The sequence below is a fragment of the Thunnus thynnus genome, chromosome 18, assembly GCF_963924715.1.
Source record: "Thunnus thynnus chromosome 18, fThuThy2.1, whole genome shotgun sequence".
NCBI lineage: Eukaryota > Metazoa > Chordata > Actinopteri > Scombriformes > Scombridae > Thunnus > Thunnus thynnus.
Genome location: NC_089534.1, coordinates 333,369 through 360,868, shown reverse-complemented (window position 1 = coordinate 360,868; position 27,500 = coordinate 333,369). Strand labels below are relative to the sequence as shown.

Below are 27,500 nucleotides of genomic sequence, written 5' to 3'. Positions count from 1 at the left end.
AGGAGCAGCTGGAGGAGACCAGCAGGAGGCTGATCATCAGGGAGGAGCAGCTGTTCTGTCAGGACTGTGTTGATGAGGAGGAGGAGGACCAGCTGCAGAGAGAGCTGGAGGCTCTGCAGCTGCAGATACTGATGGTCATCCACAACACCTTCACCTCCTCCTCCTCCTCCTCCTCCTCCTCTTCGGGGGAGGTGGGGGCCCTGCGGAGCGCCGTGGCCTCCATCCAGCAGCAGGAGGAGCAGGACCGGCGGTGGGCGGGGCGTCCTGCGGGCCGAGTGCCGGCGTGGCGTCCTCAGAAGTGTCTCAGCAGTCACAACACGCTGCTGTGTAACATGGTGGAGTCCAGACTGACGGAGGCTGCAGACGACGAGTCAGGAGGAGCTGACCAGCTGTCCTCACCTGTGAAGAGGGAGGTGAGTCCTCAGTATTTGGTCTGGCAGGATTTCACAAAGCGTTTTAGCACCAAAGGCAGCTCCTCCGTCTGAGAGACGATAGAGGACGTCCAGGTGATCCTGAGTCGGTCACATGATGCAGGTAAAGACTCTGCTGTAATAATAATCAGCTGTCTGTGAGATTGATTCCTCAGACCAGAAGTATCAGACCCCAGTTTGTTTGACAGTTAATTAATACTAACAATAACAATAATAATAATTTATTTGAACATGGTGCCATTAGTCTGATGACTCTAACACATCATAAAACATCATTATATTTAACAAACACATCAAAACACATGAAGATACGAAGAGCAAAAGACGACAGAAGAAGCTTAATTATAAATAATGACTGACACTGATAATGTTTATTAAAATACAGACTTGTTATATATTATATTACTGAGGTTTTATTTGGTGTCGTGTTTCATTGAGTAGAACTGCAATTTAATAAATCAGCAGTTATAAAAATGTGTAAACTGTGTCGTTAAGACAGACGAACATTATCTGGAAACATCAAGTTTATTCACTTTACATGGAGCTAAAACACCAAATTATGTTAAATGTTTGCTGAAAGAGTTTATGAGTCGTAAGAAATCATAAATAATAAGCAGCAGATGCTAACCGGTAAACTCTGTTAAATTCATCAGTATGTAAACGGAGGTTTTCCTCCGACAGAGGGAAGATGTCCTGCATCGTCATACGTTATGATTTACATCATGATTTATATGTTATCTATTGAGCAATAATTGATTCTGGCAGATAAAACTCGGCTTTGTTGTTGTTTGGTTGTTCTGTCTTAAAATCTGTGACAAAAGGTTGAAATATGAATGAAATGTGTCTTTATATATCTGTGTATCTGTGCTGATGAAGCTCAGCTGAAGCACTAAAAGAGTCTCAGCAGCTTTGTGAAAACCTTTCAGCATCGTTTAGTTTGACTGGTGAGATTACAGACGTGAACGTGGCCTCTCAGGACTCCCGCTATCGTACCTGTGCAGGTGTGTCGTCTGGGGAAGCGTGTGAAGGAGGACCTGCTGACGGTGGTGAGGATGGTGAAGGACTGTTACCCTCCTCAGATGGACATCCTGAACGTGTACGCCGGACTCTACCAGCAGAGATTCTCCGCTCGGCTGATCCGGCTCGCCGCCTCGGGTCTGGAACCAGACGACTGCAGCTACCTGCTGTTCTGGGTCAACCACTGCTACCCACAGTGAGACGCTGACACACACTGACTGTAGCTGTGATAGCCTCCTGCTTTAAACTCGAACCATGATGTAAATACTCTGCTGGCTGCTAAGATGCATTAAAGGACAGTTTCACCATTTTTCTGTCTATCTTAAACCAACAGTCAGGAGCCCAAATGAACCTTGAAACAGGTTTAATGCTGTAATTATTCCTCCTGTTCATACCGACCATTAGAAGATCCCTTCATAGTTTGATTTCAATGGAAGTGATGGACGACAGAATCTACTTTCCTTCTGTGCAAAAATATATTTAAAGGTCTATCTGAAGTTAATATGAAGCTTCAACAGTCTGAGTTAGTCAAATGAACCAGATTTCCTGGTTGAGCTGCAGCAGGCAACCAGGCGGCTCCACATCCTGATCAACAGATAATAATCTGATGCAATAATAGATTAAATTGATCAACTGCATCATTCTCAGTGAATTACTGATCAGATCAGAGATGCAGGCAGTGATTCATTGGTCTGAAACCAGCTTCAAACTGATGCCTCAGAAGTCTGGTTCTGATTATTGTGGGCCTGATAAAAACCAGATGCTTCAGTCTAACATCCAGCTGTGTGTTTTTGCTCCTTCAGTGACATATTAAAACATGAAGAACTGGAGGGAAAGATAAAGACGGCCTGTCTGGGTTCTCTGCTGCTGCAGGACGATCTGACCCGGCTGGAGGAGCAGTATCTGACCCACACAGAGGTGACCAGACCAGCAGACAGCTGGGTACTGGTGTGACATCACACTGTCCCAGTTTGTGTTTATGTTGCATTCATCATGTTGAACATTGAAATTATTTTGTTTATGTTGTCACAGTGTTTATTTCACAAGAATAATCCATTCAGGATCCGTATGAGAACAAACTGTGAGACACTTAAACACATCAAACGACTGGAACAAGCTGGATTTCCACATTAATGTCTATCAGAACTTTAAAAGTCTGTTTGTCTGATGGAAATCTAAAGTTATGATCAATTACTCATATAGAGCTATAAAAATGTCACACATGTCTGCTTTATATTTTGCTGCTTCTAATGTTCCAAGCGGTCTTAAAAGGAAATGATGGTGCTGATATTGACCAGAACTAAACATTCAAACTCAGGACTCTTTGTTCTTTATTTCTGCGTCATTGTGTCAAATGGAAAACTGCAGTTTTGTACAGAAATTGAAAGTATTTTGATGCTGTAAAGTGGCGACAAACATGTTGAGCTGTTTTTCTTTCCTTCAGGACAAAGTGAAGTTGTGGCTCAACACAGCGCTGAAGAAAGAAGAGGAGAGCTGGCTGAGCGGCAAAACACCTGAGCTCATCGACCACTACTACTTCAGTCCACTGGCTATAGACGTCATACAGGTGAGACGGGGTCATTACAGGTGTGATACAGGTGAGACGGGGTCATTACAGGTGTGATACAGGTGAGACAGGGTCATTACAGGTGTTATACAGGTGAGACAGGGTCATTACAGGTGTGATACAGGTGAGACGGGGTCATTACAGGTGTGATACAGGTGAGACAGGGTCATTACAGGTGTTATACAGGTGAGACGGGGTCATTACAGGTGTTATACAGGTGAGACGGGGTCATTACAGGTGTTATACAGGTGAGACACGGACATTACAGGTGTTATACAGGTGAGACACGGTGATTACAGGTGTTATACAGGTGAGACAGGGTCATTACAGGTGTTATACAGGTGAGACGGGGTCATTACAGGTGCGATACAGGTGAGACGGGGTCATTACAGGTGTGATACAGGTGAGACGGGGTCATTACAGGTGCGATACAGGTGAGACGGGGTCATTACAGGTGTTATACAGGTGAGACAGGGTCATTACAGGTGTGATACAGGTGAGACACGGTCATTACAGGTGTGATACAGGTGAGACGGGGTCATTACAGGTGCGATACAGGTGAGACACGGTGATTACAGGTGCGATACAGGTGAGACGGGGTCATTACAGGTGTGATACAGGTGAGACGGGGTCATTACAGGTGTGATACAGGTGAGACACGGTCATTACAGGTGTGATATAGGTGAGACGGGGTCATTACAGGTGCGATACAGGTGAGACACGGTGATTACAGGTGCGATACAGGTGAGACGGGGTCATTACAGGTGCGATACAGGTGAGACGGGGTCATTACAGGTGGGATACAGGTGAGACGGGGTCATTACAGGTGTTATACAGGTGAGACGGGGTCATTACAGGTGTGATACAGGTGAGACGGGGTCATTACAGGTGCGATACAGGTGAGACACCGTCATTACAGGTGTTATACAGGTGAGACGGGGTCATTACAGGTGCGATACAGGTGAGACACGGTCATTACAGGTGTGATACAGGTGAGACACGGTGATTACAGGTGTGATACAGGTGAGACGGGGTCATTACAGGTGCGATACAGGTGAGACACGGTCATTACAGGTGTTATACAGGTGAGACACGGTGATTACAGGTGTTATACAGGTGAGACATGGTCATTACAGGTGTTATACAGGTGAGACGGGGTCATTACAGGTGTGATACAGGTGAGACACGGTGATTACAGGTGTGATACAGGTGAGACGGGGTCATTACAGGTGCGATACAGGTGAGACACGGTCATTACAGGTGCGATACAGGTGAGACATGGTCATTACGGGTGTTATACAGGTGAGACGGGGTCATTACAGGTGTGATACAGGTGAGACACGGTGATTACGGGTGTTATACAGGTGAGACGGGGTCATTACAGGTGTGATACAGGTGAGACGGGGTCATTACATGTGTTATACAGGTGAGACGAGGTCATTACAGGTGCGATACAGGTGAGACGAGGTCATTACAGGTGTGATACAGGGTGATTACTGGTGTCACACCAGTGGAATAACGCTAGTACAGGAGCTCCGTATGAAACACCTGTAGTTTAAACAGGTGTGCAGCAGGTTTACCTTTATATTCCAGTTTGGGGTGATGGATATATCCTGGTGTTTGTGTTTCCAGGTGTTAGACGGCTCCCTGAATGAGTTCAGGTGTGTGATTAGAGAGCAGAGCAAAGCTGAGAGGATCACAGCTCACCTGGAGCTCTTCCTCAGCAGGTAGACCCGCCCCGAACACACAGCACATGTTTGTATGTAAACACTGCCAGTCTCCACCTGTGACAGGTGTCCTGTGTTTCAGCTATAAGAAGTCTATGGAGGACTTTGTGAAGGGTAACCACGGTAACGTCCGTTCAGTGATGAAAGCTCACCTGGTCTGCGAGGAGCAGTTCAGGTGAGATTACCTGCTGCACCTCTCATGGAGCCACCTGCAGAGTATTGAACGATAAAATCTACCTGTATGTGCACCTGTCCTCAGGGATTACATCACAGGAACATGTGTGACGGAGCAGCAGAGACGCCGTTGTCTGGACACTCTGTCTGCCCTGAAGGATTGTGGGTACAGGTGTCTCACCTGTCCCAGCCAGCTGAAGGTACAACTCTGCTCACGCTGGTTCAACATGATTACACAGAAAATATCAGTTTCACTCATGAATACAAACATTATTACTGACAACAAGTTTTAAACTTCAAACTGAAGAAATGACATGTAACCATGGCGACAGGGATCAAAATATAATAATATTAATAATAATAAAATAAAGTCAATAATGTCTATAAATCGCTGTTAATCTAAAGCTGCTGACAGCTGATTCACATGAATGTTAATGTAAACAAATCAGGTTTAAAAATGAGTCTGAAAGAGCTGCACCTGTATGTGTGTGTGTGTGTGTGTGTGTGTGTGTGTGTGTGTGTATGTGTGTGTGTATGTGTGTGTATGTGTGTGTGTGTGTGTGTGTGTGTGTGTGTGTGTGTGTATGTGTGTGTGTGTGTGTGTGTGTGTGTGTGTGTGTGTTCAGGTGTGTTGCAGTCAGCTGTGGACGTCTGGTTGGTTGGACGGGTCACTTCCTGTCGTGGACTCTCTGCTGGACTCTCTGAACCAACACCTGAGTGACCTCAGTGACCTGAAACCAGCCTGCAGACAGGTGAGATACCTGTCTGTCTGTTTACCTGTCTGTATGTTTACCTGTGTGTCTGTTTACCTGTGTGTCTGTTAACCTGTCTGTCTGTTTACCTGTCTGTCTGCAGGCTGTGCTGTCTGTCCTCCATCAGGATGTGGCTCTTCAGTATGTGAAGAGGATGATGAAGACCAGGAGGAAGAGCAGAGAGCAGCAGGTGGGCGGAGCTCAGCGGATGATCGAAGACTCCCGAAAGATCAACGATTTCTTTGCTGAGGGGGTGAGACACGTGCACACTCACACACATGCACGCTCACACACGTGCATGCTCACACACGTGCATGCTCACACATGTGCACACTCACACGTGCACGCTCGCACATGTGCACGCTCACACACGTGCACGCTCACACACGTGCACACTCACACATGTGCACGCTCACACACGTGCACGCTCACACACGTGCACGCCCACACACGTGCACACTCACACATGTGCACACTCACACGTGTACGCTCACACGTGTGCCCGCTCACACATGTGCACGCTCACACACGTGCACGCTCACACACGTGCACGCTCACACACGTGCACTCAGTATGAAGGTAGTTTCAGCTCTGATGAGGTTTGTTTGTTCATCATGTGTAAACAAAACAACATTGATACGACTGTAAACATGTCAGTATGTGTGTAGTAGTACTGCAGTATCAGTACTACAGTGGTACTACTGATACTGCAGTAGTACTACTGCAGTATCAGTAGTACTACTGCAGTATCAGTACTACAGTGGTACTACTGCAGTACTACAGTATCAGTACTACTGTGGTACTACTGTAGTAGTACTACTGCAGTAGTACAGTGTAGTATGTGTGTCCTCAGGGCTGCAGTGACTCCTCCTGGCTCGGTTCGATGCTCTGCAGCATCGCTGAGATTCTGCGTCTGCAAGATCCTGGAAGTGTTCAGCTGGAGGTCGTCTTACTGAGCAGGACGTTCCCCGACTTCAGGTAAGACAGACAGACAGGCAGAGAGACAGACAGACAGAGAGACAGGCAGAGAGAGAGAGACAGGCAGAGAGACGGAGAGACAGAGAGACAGACAGACAGACAGACAGGCAGACAGAGAGACAGACAGGCAGACAGACAGGCAGAGTGATAATTAGGAACATGTGTGTGGGTCGTTGTGTCGCCCTGAGTGCGGACTGTCAGGTCTCCTCGTTATGATCAAACCTGCCATCTCTCATGTTTCTCCTGTTCTGTTGTTTTTATTCTTTCTTCATCACATGATCTTTGACCTTCCAACCAGGAAGCTGCTTATTATAAATAAAGAGGAAGTGTTTGTTTACAACACGCTGGCTTTCACCTTCAGACAGGACGTCTGTACCTGTGCACACCTGTTCCTCCTCGTACCACTCTGTGTTGTACAGGCTGCAGGTCAGTGTGTGCTCTCATATGCAAACACTGGACCTGTGGCCTGAATCAGCTGTGTGAGAACCACCTGGTTGCCATGGGGGACAGCAGGTGCAGCGGGCGGGACTCAGGTGTCACAGAAAAATACTGAGGAGTCAGGTTAACAAAAACCCTGCAGCACCATGAACACACACACTCACCTGCCCACCAGGTGTGAATCAGACGACGCTTAGCGTTATTGTTTTAAAACCATTCAGAACTCAAAGAGAAAAATAAAAACTTGGTCGTCTCTCCTCAGTGACGCTCACGTGTCGGCGCTGCTCTCTCTGAAAACCGGCCTATCAGCTGCTGACGTTCGCTCCATCAGGCACAGCGTGGAGGAGAACCGCCCCCTCGATGCCTCCTCCAATCACGGCCCGCCGTTCTTCTCCATGGTCAAAGTCAAATGGATCAATAACAAGATCAACCAGATGGGGCTGAAGACCTGAAGAATGTTAGCATGTTAGCATGTTAGCATGTTAGCACATCAGCACATCAGCATGTAACCAGCATCAGTCAGTAAACAGTGTTTCTGTTTGTCATGTTGTAAAGTTCATGTTTACGGTACAGACTGGACATTTTATTTGAAAGAGGTTGCCGTTAGTAACAGGCGGCCATGTTGAAGGCGAGACATGTGAAACATTCAGAAAAAAGCTTCAGGTGTGAAATATAAAGACGTGGAGTTCCTCAGGGTTCAACTCTGGGTCCCTTTTTGTTCCTTTTCTTTATCAAACTGTAAGAAAACTGTTTGAATGGTCGTGTTTAATGTGCTGTAACGTAGCTGGCTACCAATCAATCAATCAATCAATCAATCAGTGACTTTATTTCAAATCATTTGTGCAGCAGTGAAACACAGGATGACGACACACAAACACATCTTATAATAAGTTCAAACATTGAGTGAAAGTGTGAATATAAATATGAAATATTGATCAGCTGATGACCTTTAAGAACAAACGTCATCGTGAAACTTTGACTTCAAACAACAACAACAATCAGACGGATTCTGAGGAAAGAATAAACCAATCAGATCAATCAATCGATCGATCGATCGATCAGCTCAGTTTGAGGTTCAGACGTCCTGCTGATGTTTGTTTGTTGTTTATTTAAAGTCCAACGTTTCACTGTGATCTGAATCAATATGATGATTGATCTGATGTATCAATAACGTTGAAAACAACAGACGGGAAATAAAAGAGGAAACTGAGTTTGTGTTTGTTTTTCTTTGAAACACGAGCAAAGAAAAATAAAATCTGATGAAGTCAGGTGATGATGATGCTCGGTGATGACATCATGATGACATCACTGTGACATCTGTAGAGGGTTCAGATGTCAGCTGGGAGTCATGTGACCTCCGGCCGTTTGATCAGCTGACACGTTCACATGAAAACATTGATCCTCCTCTTCCTCATCATCATCATCATGTTCCAGATGTTTCACTTTAAACTTTTTATTCGGACAAATGTTGATTTAAAATAAAAAAAACTACAAGATAAATAGATTCAATAAAAACAAGACAAATAAATAAACAAAGAAGAAAAACGTAACATAAACAGATCAACCTGAGCATACAGATTCACAGAAACTGATACAGAAAAACAAATAAATATAAATAAATATAAATAAATAAATATAAATACATATTATATGCCATAGCCGCTGCCACCACCGCCTGCAGGCATCCGGGCAGGGCTCTGCTTACTGGGTCAAGTCTGGAGGAGTAGAACGCAACAGGTCTTAATTTATCCCCATACTCCTGTAACAGGACAGATGTCATAAAACCATTTTTGCAATCCACTGTTTGTATGAAATCCTTTTTCATGTTAGGTAAGGCAAGTACAGATGAAGAAGCTATCAACTGCTTTAACTTTGTGAAAGCCTGCTCGCCCTCCTCAGTCCACACCACCTTATCTGAAGCAGCCATTGCTTTACCATAAATCATATTCTGTAATGGTTGTGTAATTTCGGCATAATTAGCAATCCATAACCTGCAGAAGTTGCAAGTACCAAGAAAAGACATCATCTCTCGCTTTGTTGTAGGCTGTGGTAACTGCAGAATAGTTGTTTTCCTCTGTCCATCCAACACACGGCCTTCAGGAGTTAGCGTGTAGCCTAAATATTTCACCTCCTGACTCCACAGCTGGAGTTTAGACTTAGAGACTTTAACACCAACTGCAGCTAGATATCTCAACAAGGCCAAAGTCAAAGTCTCCTCTTCAGGAGGTTCAAAAAGGTCAATACATTTTTTAATTTCTTGTGAAAAGATAGTAGGGCTATCTTGAAACCCTTGAGGAAGTCTTGAATACGTCAATCGTCTGTGTTTAAACGTAAAGGGCTCAAAGGAATGGTAACAAATGCGTTCGTCAAATCAATCACTGAGTACCAAACATTCAACATTACTGAAAAACCAGTTACTGGATCAGTTAGTTTTGTTTTTTCTGTCAATCTCTCCGACACCCGATGTCCTGAAGCTGACACTACTGATAGTTCTTGTTTTGTCAACCGACTACTGTCAGGCAACTCTTTTTTCTTCAACACCGTCTTGCAAGCTCCTGAATCACACAAAAAGGTTCACTTTTCTCCCCTCACCAGCAGAGTCACAAAAGGTTTGTCATCCCACTCAGCTAACATTACTTCAACAGATTCCAAATGTAGCACTTCTCCTTGCGATATAAACTCTGATCCCTCCACTTCCTCAGAATCATAGTCAGCATCTTCAGTTGTTGTTTTCTGTTCTGTATGTGTGTGTGTGATTGCATGACCTGATTCTGCAGGGGAAGCTGGTCAGAAGTCCTGCTCCTCATCCTTCTCTCTGTCATCATGTTCTCTTTTCTCCCTCCGACCGCCTCCACGGCCCCCGCGTCCTCTCCTGCCCCGTCCACCACCTCGACCTCTGCCCCGCCTGGTGTCCGCAGCTGGAATGAGACTTCTGCATTCTCTGGCGATGTGGCCTCTTTTCCCACAGCGATAGCAAATAATTTCCTTCCTGCGGGACTCAGAAGAGAAAAAGCAACCATCATCATTCTCACCGTCATTATAAAACACCTCTACTTTATGTTTCTGATCTACATTTTCCAGAACTTTTTCAGCGTGTTTAGCATTTGCGAGAATAACCCTTCTCTGTTCTCCTTCAGATCAGGATAGAGGTGCTTTTTGAGATACAGAATATGATTCCACTTATCTGTTCCCAAGCTGCGGCTCCTTCCTGGTAAGGTGGCGGGGTGCGCTGTGTGGTCGGAGGCGAGGATGACGCGAGGTCGGGGATCGGAGCGGTTTCCTGTACCTGTTTAACAACAACAGAGTGCAAGACAACAGAGCCTGCCACAGCATTAGTTCCATCATCATCTTGTTGTTTTACTTGGCCCATAGACAAAAGTTTCTCCTCGTCTTCTGCACTCTCTCCTTTTCTTTGCCTGTTCTAGCCACAAGTATGCCTGTAACAGTTTTTTACAGTCGTCTGCATACAGTCCCCCTTTAAACTTATATTTCTTCTTCCATTTGTCAAGGTACTGCACGCTCTCTTCATTCATCGTGTACATGAATTTTGCATCCCCCGTCCACCCATTTTTCGGGGTTTTGCTTTGATTTGTACCCATACTTCACCCCTTTTTTTCTGACTTTATCTCACTATTTTCCCTTAACAGCAACTGGTCCAATCAGTGAAATGTAGACTTTTGTTGTCACCGTTAGGTTTCCAGTCTCCAGACAATTTGTTGACACCGTTAGGTTACCCTTGTCTGGCTATTTCACTGAGACACTGTTAATAACTACCTTCTATACCAAGATCCCAACCTACGTTTGATATAAAAGAAAAATTTTGTAGTTTTTTTTTGTTTTAATTTGATTTTTTATTTGTTTTTTGTTATTTGTTTCTTGTTTTTTTTTTTGGTTTGTTTTGTTTTAATGTAAGCTACTTATTCCCCCCCCCCCCCTTTTTTTATTTTTATATATTTTATATATGTCTTTTTAGATTGACACTCTTCACACTTCTAACCTAGGTAGACACACCTATTCTCCCTTCACTCTCCCGAGGGTTGCCAGTCTTATACAGCCGTTTAAAATCACCACTAAACTCTCTCCCACATAGCTTGAGGCTGGGCTTACAAATTCAGGCCTTTTACACAACTCAATTGTTGATTAAAGAGACAAACTTCTCACCTCACAAAGGAATCCGTGGGGCTCCCGACCCTCTCCAGCCCGCAAGCGCCTTTATCTCTGAACGTAGCAGGAAAAGGATTTTGTAACCTATGTCGACTCTACTCCGCTCCGGCTTGGAAAGAGGGCCGAGAAGCACATCCAGGAATCCGGCTCGAAGGACCAAAATGATATTTGGTAAAAATGACCAAATAGACTGAGGTTGGTTGAAGTCAAGCGTCTCTTTAATTCAAACCAAACATATGTTGTAGACACGGAGAGTCCGCAGAGTCTCCGTGGAGAATTCTGACAAGACAAAGGAAAGACACTAGTATATATTGACGGCCTTGATGCCCTGGGAGGCACCTCTAGTTGTTTACAGATTCCTTCTAACAGCCCCAGACCCAGATCTCTCACTTCCACATGATGACCATGATGTCCATATGTCTATTATAGTGTTCCCCTCAAGGCCCTGCCGCCAAATACATACATACATATGACCATATCTACTTAACTAATACATGGATTTTTCTATCAGAGACACAACTTCCTGTCAAACATCATGTGAGCTGCGCTGCCACCTGCTGGTCATGTGACTCACCTGCACTGAGGATGTCAGTCCAGGTGTGTCAGTTACGCTCTGCTGCCCCCTGCTGGTCACATGCTGCACATCACTATTATTACTGTTGTAAGGATGTAATAATAAATATTAAAGGACCAGTTCCCAGTGTTTCCAGTGTTTCCAGTTAAACCAGCAGTCAGGTGTCTGTAATCATTCCTCCTGTTCATACTGGATATTAAAAGATCCTTCAAATGTGCTTTCAATGGAAGTGATGGAGGATAAAATCCACAGTGTGTCCACACAGTCATTTAAAAGTCTGTGTGAAGCTTCTATTCAGCTTCAGCAGTCTGAGTTAGTCATATCAAGTGGATATCTGACACATTTACAGTCTTTTTAGCATCAAATTCCCTCTTTGTGTTTCCTCGGACAGTGTTTCCCTGTTGAGCTGCAGGTGGAAGTATAGTAACAAAAAGAGGAACTTTGGCACTAAAAAGACTGTAACGTTGAAAGATATCTACTTGATTTGACTCATTTGGACGCTAAAGCTTCATATTAGCTTCAGACTGTGGATTTTGTCCTCCATCACTTCCATTGTAAGGTCATTATGAAGGGATCTTCTAATGGTCAGTATGAACAGGAGGAATGATTACAGCAAGACAAACACACTGACTGTTGGTTTAATGACTGACTGTCTCATGTCTGATTCCTGATTCTTCTCAACAACATCAATAACAAATATGAGAAGTTGAGTCATCTGTTTTAAAATATTATCACATATCATATTTTATCATTTATATTTTATTTGACTTTATGTTATATGTGCTTTAATGTAGCATGATGTGATTTATAGAACAGTGAAATGAAACCAGTGAGAATAACGATGACATCACACATGTCTGAAAACAAACATTTATGGATTAAATTAAAAATACTGAACGGGAACAATGAAGTTAAATACATAAAGATAAAATTAATAAATCTATTTATTTTAAGTCTTTCTACATCGTCTCTCTCTGAGCCCCTAAACAATGTACTATACAATCATATGTGTCTCTAACATACAACATAACAATGAAATGTTATAAATAATAAATAACTGATCAGCAGTCCTGCAGTTATAAATGATTATGAATCATTAATAAAGGGTTAAATGAATAATGTTGAATTAAAGTAAATTATCTTGTGCGCACAAGATAAAAAAAGTAGATATCTAACGAAACAGACTCATTATCTTTTTTATTGTTTATATCATTTTTATAGTTTTAATCATTTTGATTGTTTTTTTTAAATAATTTTTGTCATTTGTATTATTTTCATTGTTTTTATCTTTATTTTTAAATCGTTTTAATGTTATTTTTAATCGTTTTTATTGTTTTCTGTATGTCATCCTTGGATATAATAAGAACTTATTATAAGGTCTTATTATTCATCCATGAGTCACCCTAGCAACAACAGACGCCGCTGCTCGGCCCGTTCAGCCAATCACGTGGCACGCTGTCTCTGAGGTCACTTCCCGTCAGCGCGCAGGGTTTGGTTGCTTCGCCATCTTGGATGTGGCTAGCGGAGCGGCTAGCAGAGAGTCTCCGGAGAGACTGAGCCGAACCGAACCGGGACCATCTCAACGAGCCGAGCCGCGCCGGACACCAGCACACAGACCCGGACCCGCTCTGCTCCGGAGTCACAGACAGCCGGTCCCGCCGGGCAGCCAGCGACATATCCGGCTAACTTAGCCCGCAAAGAGGAACTGTTGCTCGGCTGCACTCCGGGTCCATGTCCGGTACAAACTGCCGGAAAACAAGCCGAGCTGCGCCGCGCCGGGCCGGGTAACGCTCCGGTCCTGCTGCCCGGGCTGGAACCAGGGATGTCGGCTGATATCCTGCTCAGATAAGTCCGACCTGAAGTCACCGCAGCCCGCAGAAGTTCAGGCAGGTGTTCCGGGGCGGACCAGCGGCTTCATGCCCGGACCTGCCTCACTCTGACCCGGGTAACATGTCCGCCAGGACCCCGCTGCCCACCGTCAGCGAGCGGGACGCAGAGAGTGTGAGTTTACCTCAACATGTAACTTCCTAATGCTTTAATTAACTTACACAAGACGAAACTAGCATGTTATTCTATCTGTTAAATCATCATTTAGCACATTAACATTGAAGAATAAGATGGAGTCGTCATCGTACTCACATAGTTGAACACATCAAGAGGTGATAACAGGAGGTATTAAGACATTTATGTGTGAATTAAAGGTTTTCAGTGAGTTATTAAGAATAACTGAAATGTTTCCAGGTGTTGTTACAGTTCCCAGCAGTCTGAGGAGGTGTGAGGGCTCTCTGTGGGACATGAGTGATCCGTTTCTCCTGGTCTGAGGATTTTTAGTCCTTGAGAAGGTTTGTAGGATCCTTGAGAGGATTACAGGTGTCCTGGTAGATATTACAGCGCTCCTACAGTGGGTTCTTGGTGCCCTGGGGGGCCACTGAAGGCCCCTGAGGGCCCCGGAGGTTCCACATGGTCTTTGGGAGGTTCTGGATGTTCTTGAGAAGTTTTGAAAGCCTGAAGAGGATCCAGTGGATCTCTTTGCGAAGGTTTGTCAGGTGTTCCTGACTGAGGAGATAAGATCTGGGTGACACTTGATTTATTTTATTCTTTCTGGAAATGTTCAGGGTCATCTGCAGGTATTTAACCTTTCATGTTTAGGTAAAGTCCTGAGAATGAACAGTTACACAGCAGCTACTTCTAGGACATTATTGAAACTATCTAATATATTATGATATAGTTTGATATCACTTGATCATTTTGCTTTTGACAGACCGAAGTTGTGACGTTAGCTTGACTTTGAGCTCATGTTTCTCCTCCAGATGTTCTTCAGTGTGTTTAGTCACAGTAGCTCTTGATGGCATATGAATATAAATAATAATATAAATATAAGACGATCCTGATTATTAGATGATCCCACCTCGTCCAACAGCTGTTTTTCACAAATAACGTTACTTTAGAATATAACTCACATTGTAGTTTAGATACATAACGTTCCTCACACTCTCCTTCCAGCCTCTCGGCAGCGGTAAGAAGGATTTCCTGCAGTAGTTAACATTAATACGACTGTCTGTTGGTCTTTCTGAGCTGCTCGTCATCTGTCTCGGTGTATTTGGCAGCTTGATATATTCAGTTTCTGCAGCAGAGACGTTGACGCTTTGGACTCGTTTTCAGGAAGTGCTGCAGGTTAAACTGGACTAATGACACGCTCATTATAAACAGACTGTAAGACACTCGCTAGCCTAGCAACATTAATGCTACAAACAACCCATAATGCAACACTCCGTGTAGAAGTCGGTTTTACACCGGTATTTATATCTTAACACTTTTTCAGTTTTATCTTATAATTTGTACCAGTTGTCCTAAAAATCAACCATTAAATACCTGCAAATGTCTGAAACACCTTCCAGGAAGTTAGTATAAAATTAGGGGATCTAAAATAAAGTGTTATCAAGAAAAGCTCCTTATTTACCTTCTACTGGCCCTTTACGTAGACCCTCAGTTAAACCTCAGTCTCCAACAGGAAGTCTTAGCTCCTGTCTCTTTAAGGCCCGCCTCCCGATGAGCCCACTCTGTTCTGATTGGCCAGCTTTCAGGAAGCCTGCTGAGGGGCAGCCTATCAGAGTCGTGTTAAGTTACCGCTGATGCAAACCCAACATTTCCTGCTTTATTGCTTCATATTAAAAGCTTTTAAATGACCAAATAACGGGAGACTTTTATTGTGAACTATTCACAGGAAGTGAAATGTCTTCCTCACTGAATTAGCGGAGCTTCGTTAGCGGTGCTAAAAACCAGTTGACAGAACAACACGTGGAGATATTCTGAACTGTTTGTTAAGCGGATCAGTTAGAAATAACGCAGGCAGGAAGAGTACAAGCAGAAACAGCCACAGTAATGATGATGACCTGTCTGCAGGTGTGTTTACCTGTCTGCAGGTATGTTTACCTGTCTGCAGGTGTGTTTACCTGTCTGCAGGTATGTTTACCTGTCTGCAGGTATGTTTACCTGTCTGCAGGTGTGTTTACCTGTCTGCAGGTATGTTTACCTGACTGCAGGTGTGTTTACCTGTCTGCAGATGTGTTTACCTGTCTGCAGGTGTGTTTACCTGTCTGCAGGTATGTTTACCTGTCTGCAGATGTGTTTACCTGTCTGCAGGTGTGTTTACCTGTCTGCAGGTGTGTTAGTCTGTCTGCAGGTATGTTTACCTGTCTGCAGGTGTGTTTACCTGTCTGCAGGTGTGTTAGTCTGTCTTCAGGTATGTTTACCTGTCTGCAGGTGTGTTTACCTGTCTGCAGATGTGTTTACCTGTCTGCAGGTGTGTTAGTCTGTCTGCAGGTGTGTTAACCTGTCTGCAGGTGTGTTTACCTGTCTGCAGGTGTGTTTACCTGTCTGCAGGTATGTTTACCTGTCTGCGGGTGTGTTAACCTGCCTGCAGGTATGTTTACCTGTCTGCAGGTATGTTTGCCTGTCTGCAGATGTGTTTACCTGTCTGTAGATGTGTTTACCTGTCTGCAGGTGTGTTAGCCTGTCTGCAGGTGTGTTTACCTGTCTGCAGGTGTGTTTACCTGTCTGCAGGTGTGTTTGCCTGTCTGTAGATGTGTTTACCTGTCTGCAGGTATGTTTACCTGTCTGCGGGTGTGTTAACCTGTCTGCAGGTATGTTTACCTGTCTGCAGGTATGTTTACCTGTCTGCAGGTGTGTTTGCCTGTCTGCAGATGTGTTTACCTGTCTGTAGATGTGTTTACCTGTCTGCAGGTGTGTTAGCCTGTCTGCAGGTGTGTTTACCTGTCTGCAGGTGTGTTTACCTGTCTGCAGGTGTGTTTGCCTGTCTGCAGGTATGTTTACCTGTCTGCAGGTGTGTTTACCTGTCTGCAGGTGTGTTTGCCTGTCTGCAGGTGTGTTTACCTGTCTGCAGGTGTGTCGGTGTTCATCACATGAAGCTTCCTGTCCTGTGCCGAACACATGCTGCTTTCCGATCAGCTGATCATTTGAAAATATAACTGTCTGTCTGTTTTTTACCCAGCATGCCTCAGTGGACGATGGCCGTGTTAACACATCGTCCCGCTCCGCCCGCGGTAAAAACTCCTCGTCGTCCGCCGCGGACGAGACGCCGCACGTCGGGAACTACCGGCTGCTGAAAACCATCGGGAAGGGAAACTTCGCTAAAGTGAAGCTAGCGCGACACATCCAGACAGGAAGAGAGGTGAGACAGGTCCCCGAGAGACAGACAGGCAGCTGTATAACCTCAGGAACAGAAATATTGATCATGTCTCCCTGACAGGTGGCGATCAAGATCATTGATAAGACTCAGCTGAACCCGACCAGCCTGCAGAAGGTGAGAAACTCAACAACCGATCACAGATTGATACAGTGTGACATCACTCAGCTGCTCATGTGATTGATTAGTTACTGATACTGTCTGTCTGACACACACCTGTCTGTCTGACACACACCTGTCTGTCTGACACACACCTGTCTGACACACACCTGTCTGTCTGACACACACCTGTCTATCTGACACACACCTGTCTGTCTGACACACACCTGTCTGACACATACCTGTCTGTCTGACAAACACCTGTCTGTCTGACACACACCTGTCTGACACACACCTGTCTGTCTGACACACACCTGTCTGACACATACCTGTCTGTCTGACACACACCTGTCTGACACATACCTGTCTGTCTGACACACACCTGTATGTTTAACACATACCTGTCTGTCTGACACACACCTGTCTGTCTGACACACACTTGTCTGTCTGACACACACCTGTCTGTCTAACACATACCTGCCTGTCTCTCAGCTCTTCAGAGAGGTCAGAATAATGAAGATCTTAAATCATCCAAATATTGGTGAGTAACAACACAAACCTGAGCCTGTCTGTCTGACCTGTCTCACCTGTCTCATCTGTCTCACCTGTCTCACCTGTCTCTCTCTCTGTCCGACCTGCCTCACCTGTCTCACCTGTCTCACCTGTCTCACCTGTCTCACCTGTCACACCTGTCTCACCTGCCTCACCTGTCTCACCTGTCTCACCTGTCTCTCTCTCTGTCCGACCTGCCTCACCTGTCTCACCTGTCCGACCTGCCTCACCTGTCTGACCTGTCTCACCTGTTTCACCTGTCTGACCTGCCTCACCTGTCTGACCTGTCTCATCTGTCTCATCTGTCTCACCTATCTGACCTGTCTCACCTGTCTCACCTCTCTCTGTCTCACCTGCCTCACCTGTCTGACCTGCCTCACCTGTCTGACCTGCCTCACCTGTCTGACCTGTCTCATCTGTCTCACCTGTCTCACCTATCTGACCTGTCTCACCTCTCTCTGCCTCACCTGTCTGACCTGTCTGACCTGTCTCACCTGTCTGACCTGTCTCACCTGTCTGACCTGTCTCACCTGTCTCACCTCTCTCTGTCTCACCTGTCTCACCTGTCTGACCTGTTTGACCTGTCTCACCTGTCTCACCTGTCTCACCTGTCTCACCTCTCTCTCTGTCTCACCTGTCTGACCCGTCTCACCTGTCTCACCTGTCTGACCTGTTTGACCTGTCTCACCTGTCTGACCTGTTTGACCTGTCTCACCTGTCTCACCTGTCTCACCTCTCTCTCTGTCTCACCTGTCTGACCTGTCTCACCTGTCTCACCTGTCTCACCTGTCTCACCTCTCTCTCTGTCTCACCTGTCTCACCTGTCTCACCTGTCTCTCTCTCTGTCCGACCTGCCTCACCTGTCTCACCTGTCCGACCTGCCTCACCTGTCTCACCTGTCTGACCTGTCTCACCTGTCTCACCTGTCTGACCTGTCTCACCTGTCTGACCTGTCTGACCTGTCTCACCTCTCTCTGTCTCACCTGTCTGACCTGTCTGACCTGTCTCACCTGTCTGACCTGTCTCACCTGTCTCACCTGTCTCACCTGTTTGACCTGTCTCACCTGTCTCACCTCTCTCTCTGTCTCACCTGTCTCACCTGTCTCACCTCTCTCTCTGTCTCACCTGTCTCACCTGTCTGACCTGTCTCACCTGTCTCACCTGTCTCACCTGTCTCACCTCTCTCTCTGTCTCACCTGTCTCACCTGTCTGACCTGTCTCACCTGTCTCACCTGTCTCTCTCTCTGTCCGACCTGCCTCACCTGTCTCACCTGTCCGACCTGCCTCACCTGTCTCACCTGTCTGACCTGCCTCACCTGTCTCACCTGTCTGACCTGTCTGACCTGTCTCACCTGTCTGACCTGTCTCACCTGTCTGACCTGTCTCACCTGTCTCACCTCTCTCTGTCTCACCTGTCTGACCTGTCTCACCTGTCTCACCTGTCTCACCTGTCTCACCTCTCTCTCTGTCTCACCTGTCTCACCTGTCTGACCTGTCTCACCTGTCTCACCTGTCTCACCTGTCTCTCTCTCTGTCCGACCTGCCTCACCTGCCTCACCTGTCTCACCTGTCCGACCTGTCTCACCTGTCTGACCTGCCTCACCTGTCTCACCTGTCTCACCTGTCTGACCTGTCTCACCTGTCTCACCTGTCTCACCTCTCTCTCTGTCTCACCTGTCTCACCTGTCTCACCTGTCTCACCTCTCTCTCTGTCTCACCTGTCTCACCTGTCTCACCTGTCTCACCTGTCTCACCTCTCTCTCTGTCTCACCTGTCTGACCTGTCTCACCTGTCTGACCTGTCTGACCTGTCTCACCTGTCTCACCTGTCTCACCTGTCTCACCTGTCTGACCTGTCTCACCTGTCTCACCTGTCTCACCTGTCTGACCCGTCTGTCTCCAGTGAAGCTGTTTGAGGTGATCGAGACAGAGAAGACTCTGTATCTGGTGATGGAGTACGCCAGTGGAGGTGAGTCGCCCCTTTTCTTTACCTGTAAACTGAATCCAGGTGAAGTCGTGACCTCTGACCTCTGAGGTGTGTGAGCTGTCACATGACCCGTGTCTGTGTGTGTGCAGGTGAGGTGTTTGACTACCTCGTAGCTCATGGGAGGATGAAGGAGAAGGAGGCCAGAGCTAAATTTAGACAGGTAACGCACACACGCACAGCTGTTACCATGGTTACACCCTTGCATCCCATAATACAGTAGTGTCTGTAGTTCTCTGGTCTGTTCCTGTCTGTCTGCAGATCGTGTCGGCGGTTCAATACTGTCACCAGAGACACATCGTCCACCGAGACCTGAAGGTAGCACCAATCCAACTCACATTTACCAGCTGACAGTAAACACACCATCACAATACATTAACTACTGCTCCTCCTCCTCCTCCTCCTCCTCCTCCTCCTCCTCCTCCTCCTCCTCTTCCTCTCTCTCTCTCTCTCTTCTTCCTCCTCCTCCTCTCTCCTCCTCCCTCTCCTCTTCCTCTCTCTCTCTCTCTCCTCCTCCTCTTCCTCCTCCTCTTCCTCCTCCTCCTCCTCTCTCTCTCTCTCTCCTCCTCCTCTTCCTCCTCCTCTTCCTCCTCCTCTTCCTCCTCCTCCTCCTCTCTCTCCTCTCTCTCCTCCTCCTCTCTCTCCTCCTCCTCTATCTCCTCTCTCTCTCCTCCTCCTCCTCTCTCTCCTCTCTCTCTCCTCCTCCTCCTCTCTCTCCTCTCTCTCTCCTATCCTCCTCCTCCTCTCCTCCTGCTGCTCCTCCTTCTCTCTCTCTCCTCTCTCTCCTCTCTCTCCTCTCTCTCCTCTCTCTCTCCTCTCCTCCTCCTCCTGCTCCTCCTGCTGCTCCTCCTTCTCTCTCTCTCCTCCTCCTCCTCTCTCTCCTCTCTCTCTCCTATCCTCCTCCTCCTCTCCTCCTGCTGCTCCTCCTTCTCTCTCTCTCCTCTCTCTCCTCTCTCTCCTCTCTCTCTCCTATCCTCCTCCTCCTCTCCTCCTGCTGCTCCTCCTTCTCTCTCTCTCCTCTCTCTCCTCTCTCTCCTCTCTCTCCTCTCTCTCTCCTCTCCTCCTCCTCCTGCTCCTCCTGCTGCTCCTCCTTCTCTCTCTCTCCTCCTCCTCCTCCTCTCTCCTCTCCTCCTCTCTCTCCTCTCTCTCTCCTCCTCTTCCTCCTCCTCTATCTCCACTCTCTCCTCTCTCTCTTCTCCTCTCTTCTCTATCTCCTCTCCTCCTCTCTCTCTCTCCTCCTCTCTCTCTCTCCTCCTCCTCCTCTCTCTCCTCTCCTCCTCCTCTATCTCCTCTCTCTCCTCCTCCTCTCTCTCCTCCTCCTCCTCTATCTCCTCTCTCTCTCCTCCTCCTCTCTCCTCTCTCTCCTCTCTCTCTCTCCTCCTCCTCCTCTCTCTCTCTCCTCCTCCTCTCTCTCCTCTCCTCCTCCTCCTCTCTCTCTCTCCTCCTCCTCTCTCTCTCTCTCCTCCTCCTCTCTCTCCTCCTCCTCCTCTATCTCCTCTCTCTCCTCCTCCTCCTCTCTCTCTCTCCTCCTCCTCTCTCTCCTCTCCTCCTCCTCCTCTCTCTCTCTCCTCCTCCTCTCTCTCTCTCTCCTCCTCCTCTCTCTCCTCCTCCTCCTCTATCTCCTCTCTCTCCTCCTCCTCCTCTCTCTCTCTCCTCCTCCTCTCTCTCTCTCCTCCTCCTCTCTCTCCTCCTCCTCCTCTATCTCCTCTCTCTCCTCCTCCTCCTCTCTCTCTCCTCCTCCTCCTCTCTCCTCTCTCTCTCTCCTCCTCCTCTCTCTCCTCTCCTCCTCTCTCCTCTCTCTCCTCTCCTCCTCTCTCTCTCTCCTCCTCCTCCTCTCTCTCTCTCCTCCTCCTCTCTCTCCTCCTCCTCCTCTATCTCCTCTCTCTCTCCTCTCTCTCCTCTCCTCCTCCTCCTCTCTCTCCTCTCTCTCTCTCCTCCTCCTCCTCTCTCTCTCCTCCTCCTCTCTCTCCTCCTCCTCTCTCTCCTCCTCCTCCTCTATCTCCTCTCTCTCTCCTCTCTCTCCTCTCCTCCTCCTCCTCTCTCTCCTCTCTCTCCTCTCCTCCTCCTCCTCTCTCTCCTCCTCCTCTCTCTCCTCCTCCTCCTCTCTCCTCTATCTCCTCTCTCTCTTCCTCCTCCTCCTCTCTCTCTCCTCCTCCTCTCTCTCCTCCTCCTCTCTCTCTCCTCCTCCTCTCTCTCCTCCTCCTCCTCTCTCTTCCTCCTCCTCCTCTCTCTCTCCTCCTCCTCTCTCCTCCTCCTCCTCCTCTCTCTCCTGCTGCTCCTCCTGCAGGCAGAGAACCTCCTCCTGGATGCAGACATGAATATTAAGATCGCAGACTTCGGCTTCAGTAACGAGTTCACTGTCGGTGGGAAACTGGACACTTTCTGTGGTTCTCCTCCGTACGCAGCACCTGAGCTCTTCCAGGTACGAACTCATGCCCTCGTGCACTCGTGCACTCGTGCACTCGTGCGTCCATCAGCTGACAGTCAGCATGTGTTAATGTGCGCTCGTGTTTCAGGGTAAGAAGTATGACGGTCCGGAGGTGGACGTGTGGAGTCTGGGAGTGATTCTCTACACGCTGGTCAGTGGCTCTCTGCCGTTTGACGGACAGAACCTGAAGGTAACAGATGACATCAGAGCCTCCAGGATCTCAGAGCGCTCTGCTGATCATTGAGGCCACAAATGTTTGTGCTGAAAGTTGCTTTTCTCAGAAGTTGTGATACAGTTGTTTAATGTTTACGTCTCTCGAACTGGGAAACATTGCAAGCAAAGTAAAATAATGTGATTTATTGAAACTGGAACCAGTGAAGAGTCACATGTAACGACTTTTATTAAATAAACTTTCAGCAGCAAATAAAATCATCAATAATGTTATTAAAATAAATCTAGTTGGATGTTTATGTTTGAGGCATCAAACCTCATCTGGGAACATTTGGGAACATCTGGAAACGTTTGGGAACAGTTTTGCTCGTCTATGGCATCGTGTTTGTTGGCAGGTGAGATTTGTCGCCACACCAAACACCACGATTGGTCCAAACCACAAGAAGCTGCTGATTCAGACGTTTCATTCAGAGAAGTTTCTGTAATTTAGTGAAACTGAAGCTCGAACAGTTTCCTGGAGGAAGTTGTGTAGATTTAAAGGAACAGTCCTGCTCATGGAGTCCCTCAGGGAGGCGTCCTGGAGCCTCTGTTCTTTATATTTACTCTCTTTGTGTCCAGCAGCGTGTCTGACGTCTCTGGTGTCTTTACTTCCTGTCTGCAGGAGCTGAGAGAGCGAGTGCTGCGTGGTAAATATCGAATTCCCTTCTACATGTCGACCGATTGTGAAAACCTGCTGAAACGTTTCCTGGTGCTGAACCCGGGAAAACGAGGAACTCTGGAGGTCAGAACAACCCGACACATCATCATCATCATCATCATCATCAGTACAACCAGCATGTTTCATATTATTATAAACTCTCCGTTAAGACTGTCTGATCCTTCATCTCACTGTCTCCTCTTCAGCAAATCATGAAGGATCGCTGGATCAACGCCGGCTATGACGAAGAGACCCTGAAGCCCTTCCTGGAGCCGGAGCAGGACATCAGAGACCAGAAGAGGATCGGTACTCAGACTCACATTCATACAAACACAGTCAGGTGTAAAGTAGACCTGCTGCCAGACCTGCTCACAGCAGTCTGATCCAGAACCAGTTCATCAGGTCCAAGCTGAGGAACCTTAAAGCTCCACCGACGGCTGCTAGGAAGTGGTTCTGGTCTCAGTCTACATCCAGGTCCTCTAATAAGTCTGCTGAAATTAATTCTCCGTTAATAAGATTTGAAGACTTATAGTTGCTTTACGTTACTTTAGGTATTGTTACTCGATACAATACCTGCCCCGTTAGCACAGTTTAGCTAACGTTGCTAACGATAGCCTAAGTGGGCTGGGCCCAGTGTTCCCAGTAAGCATTAGCTTCAACTACCCTGCGCTCCTTATCTGGAAGCTCCGGGGCTTCAAACCGGCGGGTGACGTCACTCCTCGCCACGTCTGTCCGTACATGGAGGTTCCTGAACTTTCCTCCTGTATCACATGGTCTTCCTCAGAGGGACGTTGCTCAGTTGTCGTGGAGCTGTAGATGTTCAAACGTTCTCATTGGTTCAGTCTGTCGGCGAGGACCATGTGCTCACTGCTGAAAGCTCCAGAACACTGTAGCGTGTGGTATTTATATAACAGAACGTCGACTCTTCTCCGAAAGGAAGACAATAAGAGATTTGATCAAGAAAATCCAAATTTGGAGCCGTCTCGTCTTTCTAATACGAGTTATTTTAAGTTCAGATTTAATGTGAATAAACACGAGTTGATCCTGCTGAACTTCTGAGTAAGAGTCCGTTGAGTTTGATGTCCTCTGGTTGTGTTTCAGACGTGATGGTGGGGATGGGTTACTCCAGAGAGAAGATCAATGATTCGCTCACTAAGATGAAGTACGATGACATCACCGCCACCTACCTGCTGCTGGGACGCAAGTCAGCCGAGGTCAGAGGTCGCCGTGGTAACAGGAGAGTAGAGCTTCCTAATGTAGAGCAGCCGTGATAACGTGATGTTTCCCGCAGGTTGAGGCTCGTCCGCCCGGCAGCAGCCCGTCTCCGGCGCACCTCCTCGCCCAGCGCTCCTCCTCCTCCTCTAAACAGAGGAGGTGCAGCGACCAAGGTACAAGCCGGGACCAGGACCAGGAACTGACCCAGAATGCAGGTGGCTGTTTGTTAAACTCTTCCTCTCCGCTCCGACAGGTTCCTCGGCCGGCCCCCCCAGGAGGTCTCAGACGGCAGCGGAGGAGGTGAAGAAGGAGGTCGGAGGTCACAGTAGGAGGTCCAGTCCGGTGGAGGGGGGCAGTCCACTTCTTGCGAACGCCAACAACCCCAACATGGCCGACATCCCCGAGCGGAGGAAGAAGTCATCCACGCCCACCGTGAGTATCAGACGGTCTGACCCAGATCCTTCCAGACCTGCGTGTTTCAGGGCAGGTCCCAGTCTCTAACGGGTCCTGGACTAATGGGTCCTGGACTAATGGGTCCTGGACTAATGGGTCCTGGTCTGTGTTTCAGGGTGGGTCCAGCATGACGAGGAGGAACACGTATGTTTGCAGCGAGAGGAACTCTGCAGTCCAGAACGGGAAGGAGTCCAGGTACCAGAGGAAACAGGTGAATCTGGATCTGAGGTCAGAACTGACTCAGTGAGTAACCCCTCCCCCTCTCTCTATGCCCCTCCCCCCACAGCGCGACAACCACGCCCACGCAGAGGTCGGTGGGCGGAGCCTCTACCCACAGCGTGAGCGGTGGAGCCACGCCCCCGGACCGGCTGCGGTTCCCTCGTGGGACGGCGAGTCGCAGCACGTTCCACGGCGGCCAGCTGAGAGAACGCCGCTCCGCCACCTACAATGGCTCACATGACCAATCACGGACCAGAGGGGCCAACTACCTGTTCTCCAAACTCACCTCCAGACTCAGCCGCAGGTACGCCTCACAGCCAGCACCGGTCCTGGTCCTGGACCTGGTCCTGGTGTCCTGGGGTCCTGGTCCTGGTCCTGGTCCTGGGGTCCTGGTCCTGGTCCTGGTCCTGGTCCTGGTCCTGGCTGTGTGTCACAAACCAGAACACCTTCCTCCAGTTTTTGCTTCTGACTCCGTTTTTATTCCTTGTTTCCTCCTCGTATGATGTGGTTCAGGGCTTCACCGCGATGGTCGGTGTTACTGGTGTTACTGGTGTTACTGGTGTTTGGTCCCCGGTTACATGACGTGCCGTTATAGACGGACCGTCTGCAGCAGCAGCAGAGTATCAGAGTGAGACGTCTGTTCTCCATCCTGCTGCTGTAAACAAACGTAACGCCGGCTGTTAGCCAGCTGTTAGCCGTCTGTTAGCCAGCTGTTAGCCGTCTGTTAGCCAGCTGTTAGCTAGCTGTTAGCCGGCTGTTAGCCGGCTGTTAGCTAGCTGTTAGCCGGCTGTTAGCCGGCTGTTAGCTAGTTGTTAGCCGGCTGTTAGCCGGCTGTTAGCCAGCTGTTAGCCAGCAGCTGCTCTCGGTGTGTCTCTCCAGATGGGGGGCGAGTTGCTCCGGTTCTGGTTCTGAGCGGCGGTCGGCTGAACGCGGAGGACGAGCTGCTGGCGGCAGCCTGAAACCGCCGTCACTAACTCTTAAAGACCAGGAAGATCTAAGAGTCTGATGTTGCAGATCAAAGGAAGCATCACTGACGAATATCTTAGTTTGTGAAATGTCCAGTGTAACCAGTAACACCAGTAACACCAGTGTCCTAACCGTGTCATCCTTAGTGTTTTAATACCTGCACCCACCCGAGCTGATACGAGACCCGAACCCAAACCAGAACCCAGTAATAGACGGTAGTGATCAGATGTTCCTCCAGCTGTTACTGGAGGTGGATCAGCTCTGGTCATTAACGGTCTCCTCCTCTCCTCCTCTCAGTCGTCCGGTGTCCGATCAGAGGGAGGAGCCTGCGTCTCCTGCACCTCCTCAGCTGAAGGAGTCGAAGCCTCGCTCCCTGCGCTTCACCTGGAGCATGAAGACCACGTCGTCTCTGGAGCCGGCGGACATGATGAAGGAGATCAGGAAAGTTCTGGACGCCAACAACTGCGACTACGAGCAGCGCGAGCACTTCCTGCTGCTCTGCGTCCACGGCGACGGGCATGCCGACAGCCTCGTCCAATGGGAGATGGAGGTGTGCAAACTGCCCCGCCTCTCGCTCAACGGCGTCCGCTTCAAACGGATCTCAGGGACGTCCATCGCCTTTAAGAACATCGCATCCAAGATCGCTGACGAACTCAAGCTGTAGAGAGAGAGAGACGGGTGGAGAGAGAGACGGGTAGAGAGAGAGAGAGAGAGAGACGGGTAGAGAGAGAGAGACGGGTAGAGAGAGAGAGAGAGAGAGACGGGTAGAGAGAGAGAGACGGGTAGAGAGAGAGAGACGGGTGGAGAGAGAGGGAGAGACGGGTGGAGAGAGAGACGGGAGGAGAGAGAGAGAGAGACGGGTGGAGAGAGAGACGGTTAGAGAGAGAGAGAGACGGGTAGAGAGAGAGAGAGACGGGTAGAGAGAGAGAGACGGGTAGAGAGAGAGAGAGACGGGTAGAGAGAGAGAGAGAGACGGGTAGAGAGAGAGAGAGAGAGAGAGACGGGTAGAGAGAGAGAGAGAGACGGGTAGAGAGAGAGAGAGAGAGACGGGTAGAAAGAAGGAGAGAGAGAGACGGGTAGAGAGAGAGATGGGTGGAGAGAGAGAGAGAGACGGGTAGAGAGAGAGAGAGACGGGTAGAGAGAGAGAGAGAGACGGGTAGAGAGAGAGACGGGTAGAGAGAGAGAGAGACGGGTAGAGAGAGAAAGAGAGAGAGACGGGTAGAGAGAGAGAGACGGATAGAGAGAGAGACGGGTAGAGAGAGAGAGCGACAGGTAGAGAGAGGCAGAGAGAGAGACAGGTAGAGATAGAGAGACGGGTAGAGAGAGAGAGAGAGACAGGTAGAGAAAGAGAGAGACAGGTAGAGAGAGAGAGAGAGACAGGTATAGAGAGAGAGAGACAGGTATATAGAGAGAGAGAGACAGGTATAGAGAGAGAGAGACAGGTAGAGAGAGGCAGAGAGAGAGACGGGTAGAGAGAGGCAGAGAGAGAGACAGGTAGAGAGAGAGAGAGAGACGGGCAGAGAGAGAGAGACAGGTATATAGAGAGAGAGAGACAGGTATAGAGAGAGAGAGACAGGTAGAGAGAGGCAGAGAGAGAGACGGGTAGAGAGACAGAGAGAGAGACAGGTAGACAGCTGTCTCTCTCTCTCTGTCTATCTCTACCTGTCATAGATGATGATTGATTATTGG

The 27,500-nt window shown here is 48.0% G+C and overlaps 2 protein-coding genes across 4 annotated transcripts in view; both read left to right on the top strand.

Annotated features, from left to right (window-relative positions):
• LOC137169673 (tumor necrosis factor alpha-induced protein 2-like) overlaps positions 1–8,588 on the top strand; it is a 10,875-nt gene extending 2,287 nt beyond the window's left edge. For all 3 annotated transcript variants that reach the window (XM_067572979.1, XM_067572981.1, XM_067572980.1), the window contains exons 3-13: positions 1–413; positions 1,433–1,644; positions 2,252–2,366; positions 2,893–3,015; positions 4,648–4,742; positions 4,825–4,917; positions 5,002–5,116; positions 5,543–5,668; positions 5,772–5,921; positions 6,522–6,646; positions 7,347–8,588. The exon at positions 1–413 is cut by the window's left edge and continues 30 nt beyond it. In XM_067572979.1, coding sequence (XP_067429080.1) covers positions 1–413; positions 1,433–1,644; positions 2,252–2,366; positions 2,893–3,015; positions 4,648–4,742; positions 4,825–4,917; positions 5,002–5,116; positions 5,543–5,668; positions 5,772–5,921; positions 6,522–6,646; positions 7,347–7,536 — 1,757 coding nt within the window. In that variant the 3' untranslated portion in view covers positions 7,537–8,588. The remainder of the gene's footprint in view (positions 414–1,432; positions 1,645–2,251; positions 2,367–2,892; positions 3,016–4,647; positions 4,743–4,824; positions 4,918–5,001; positions 5,117–5,542; positions 5,669–5,771; positions 5,922–6,521; positions 6,647–7,346) is intronic.
• A 4,708-nt stretch (positions 8,589–13,296) lies between these two features.
• LOC137169519 (MAP/microtubule affinity-regulating kinase 3-like) lies at positions 13,297–27,214 on the top strand. Its single transcript, XM_067572749.1, has 18 exons — positions 13,297–13,823; positions 16,834–17,013; positions 17,092–17,145; positions 17,620–17,668; positions 19,582–19,647; positions 19,755–19,825; positions 19,924–19,980; positions 21,950–22,084; positions 22,179–22,280; positions 22,923–23,042; positions 23,165–23,264; positions 24,060–24,172; positions 24,250–24,346; positions 24,427–24,605; positions 24,742–24,821; positions 24,913–25,149; positions 26,109–26,787; positions 26,822–27,214. Exons 1-17 carry the CDS (start codon positions 13,773–13,775, stop codon positions 26,473–26,475), a joined length of 2,058 nt encoding a protein of 685 aa, XP_067428850.1. The 5' UTR covers positions 13,297–13,772; the 3' UTR covers positions 26,476–26,787; positions 26,822–27,214.
• Positions 27,215–27,500: the final 286 nt, after the last annotated feature.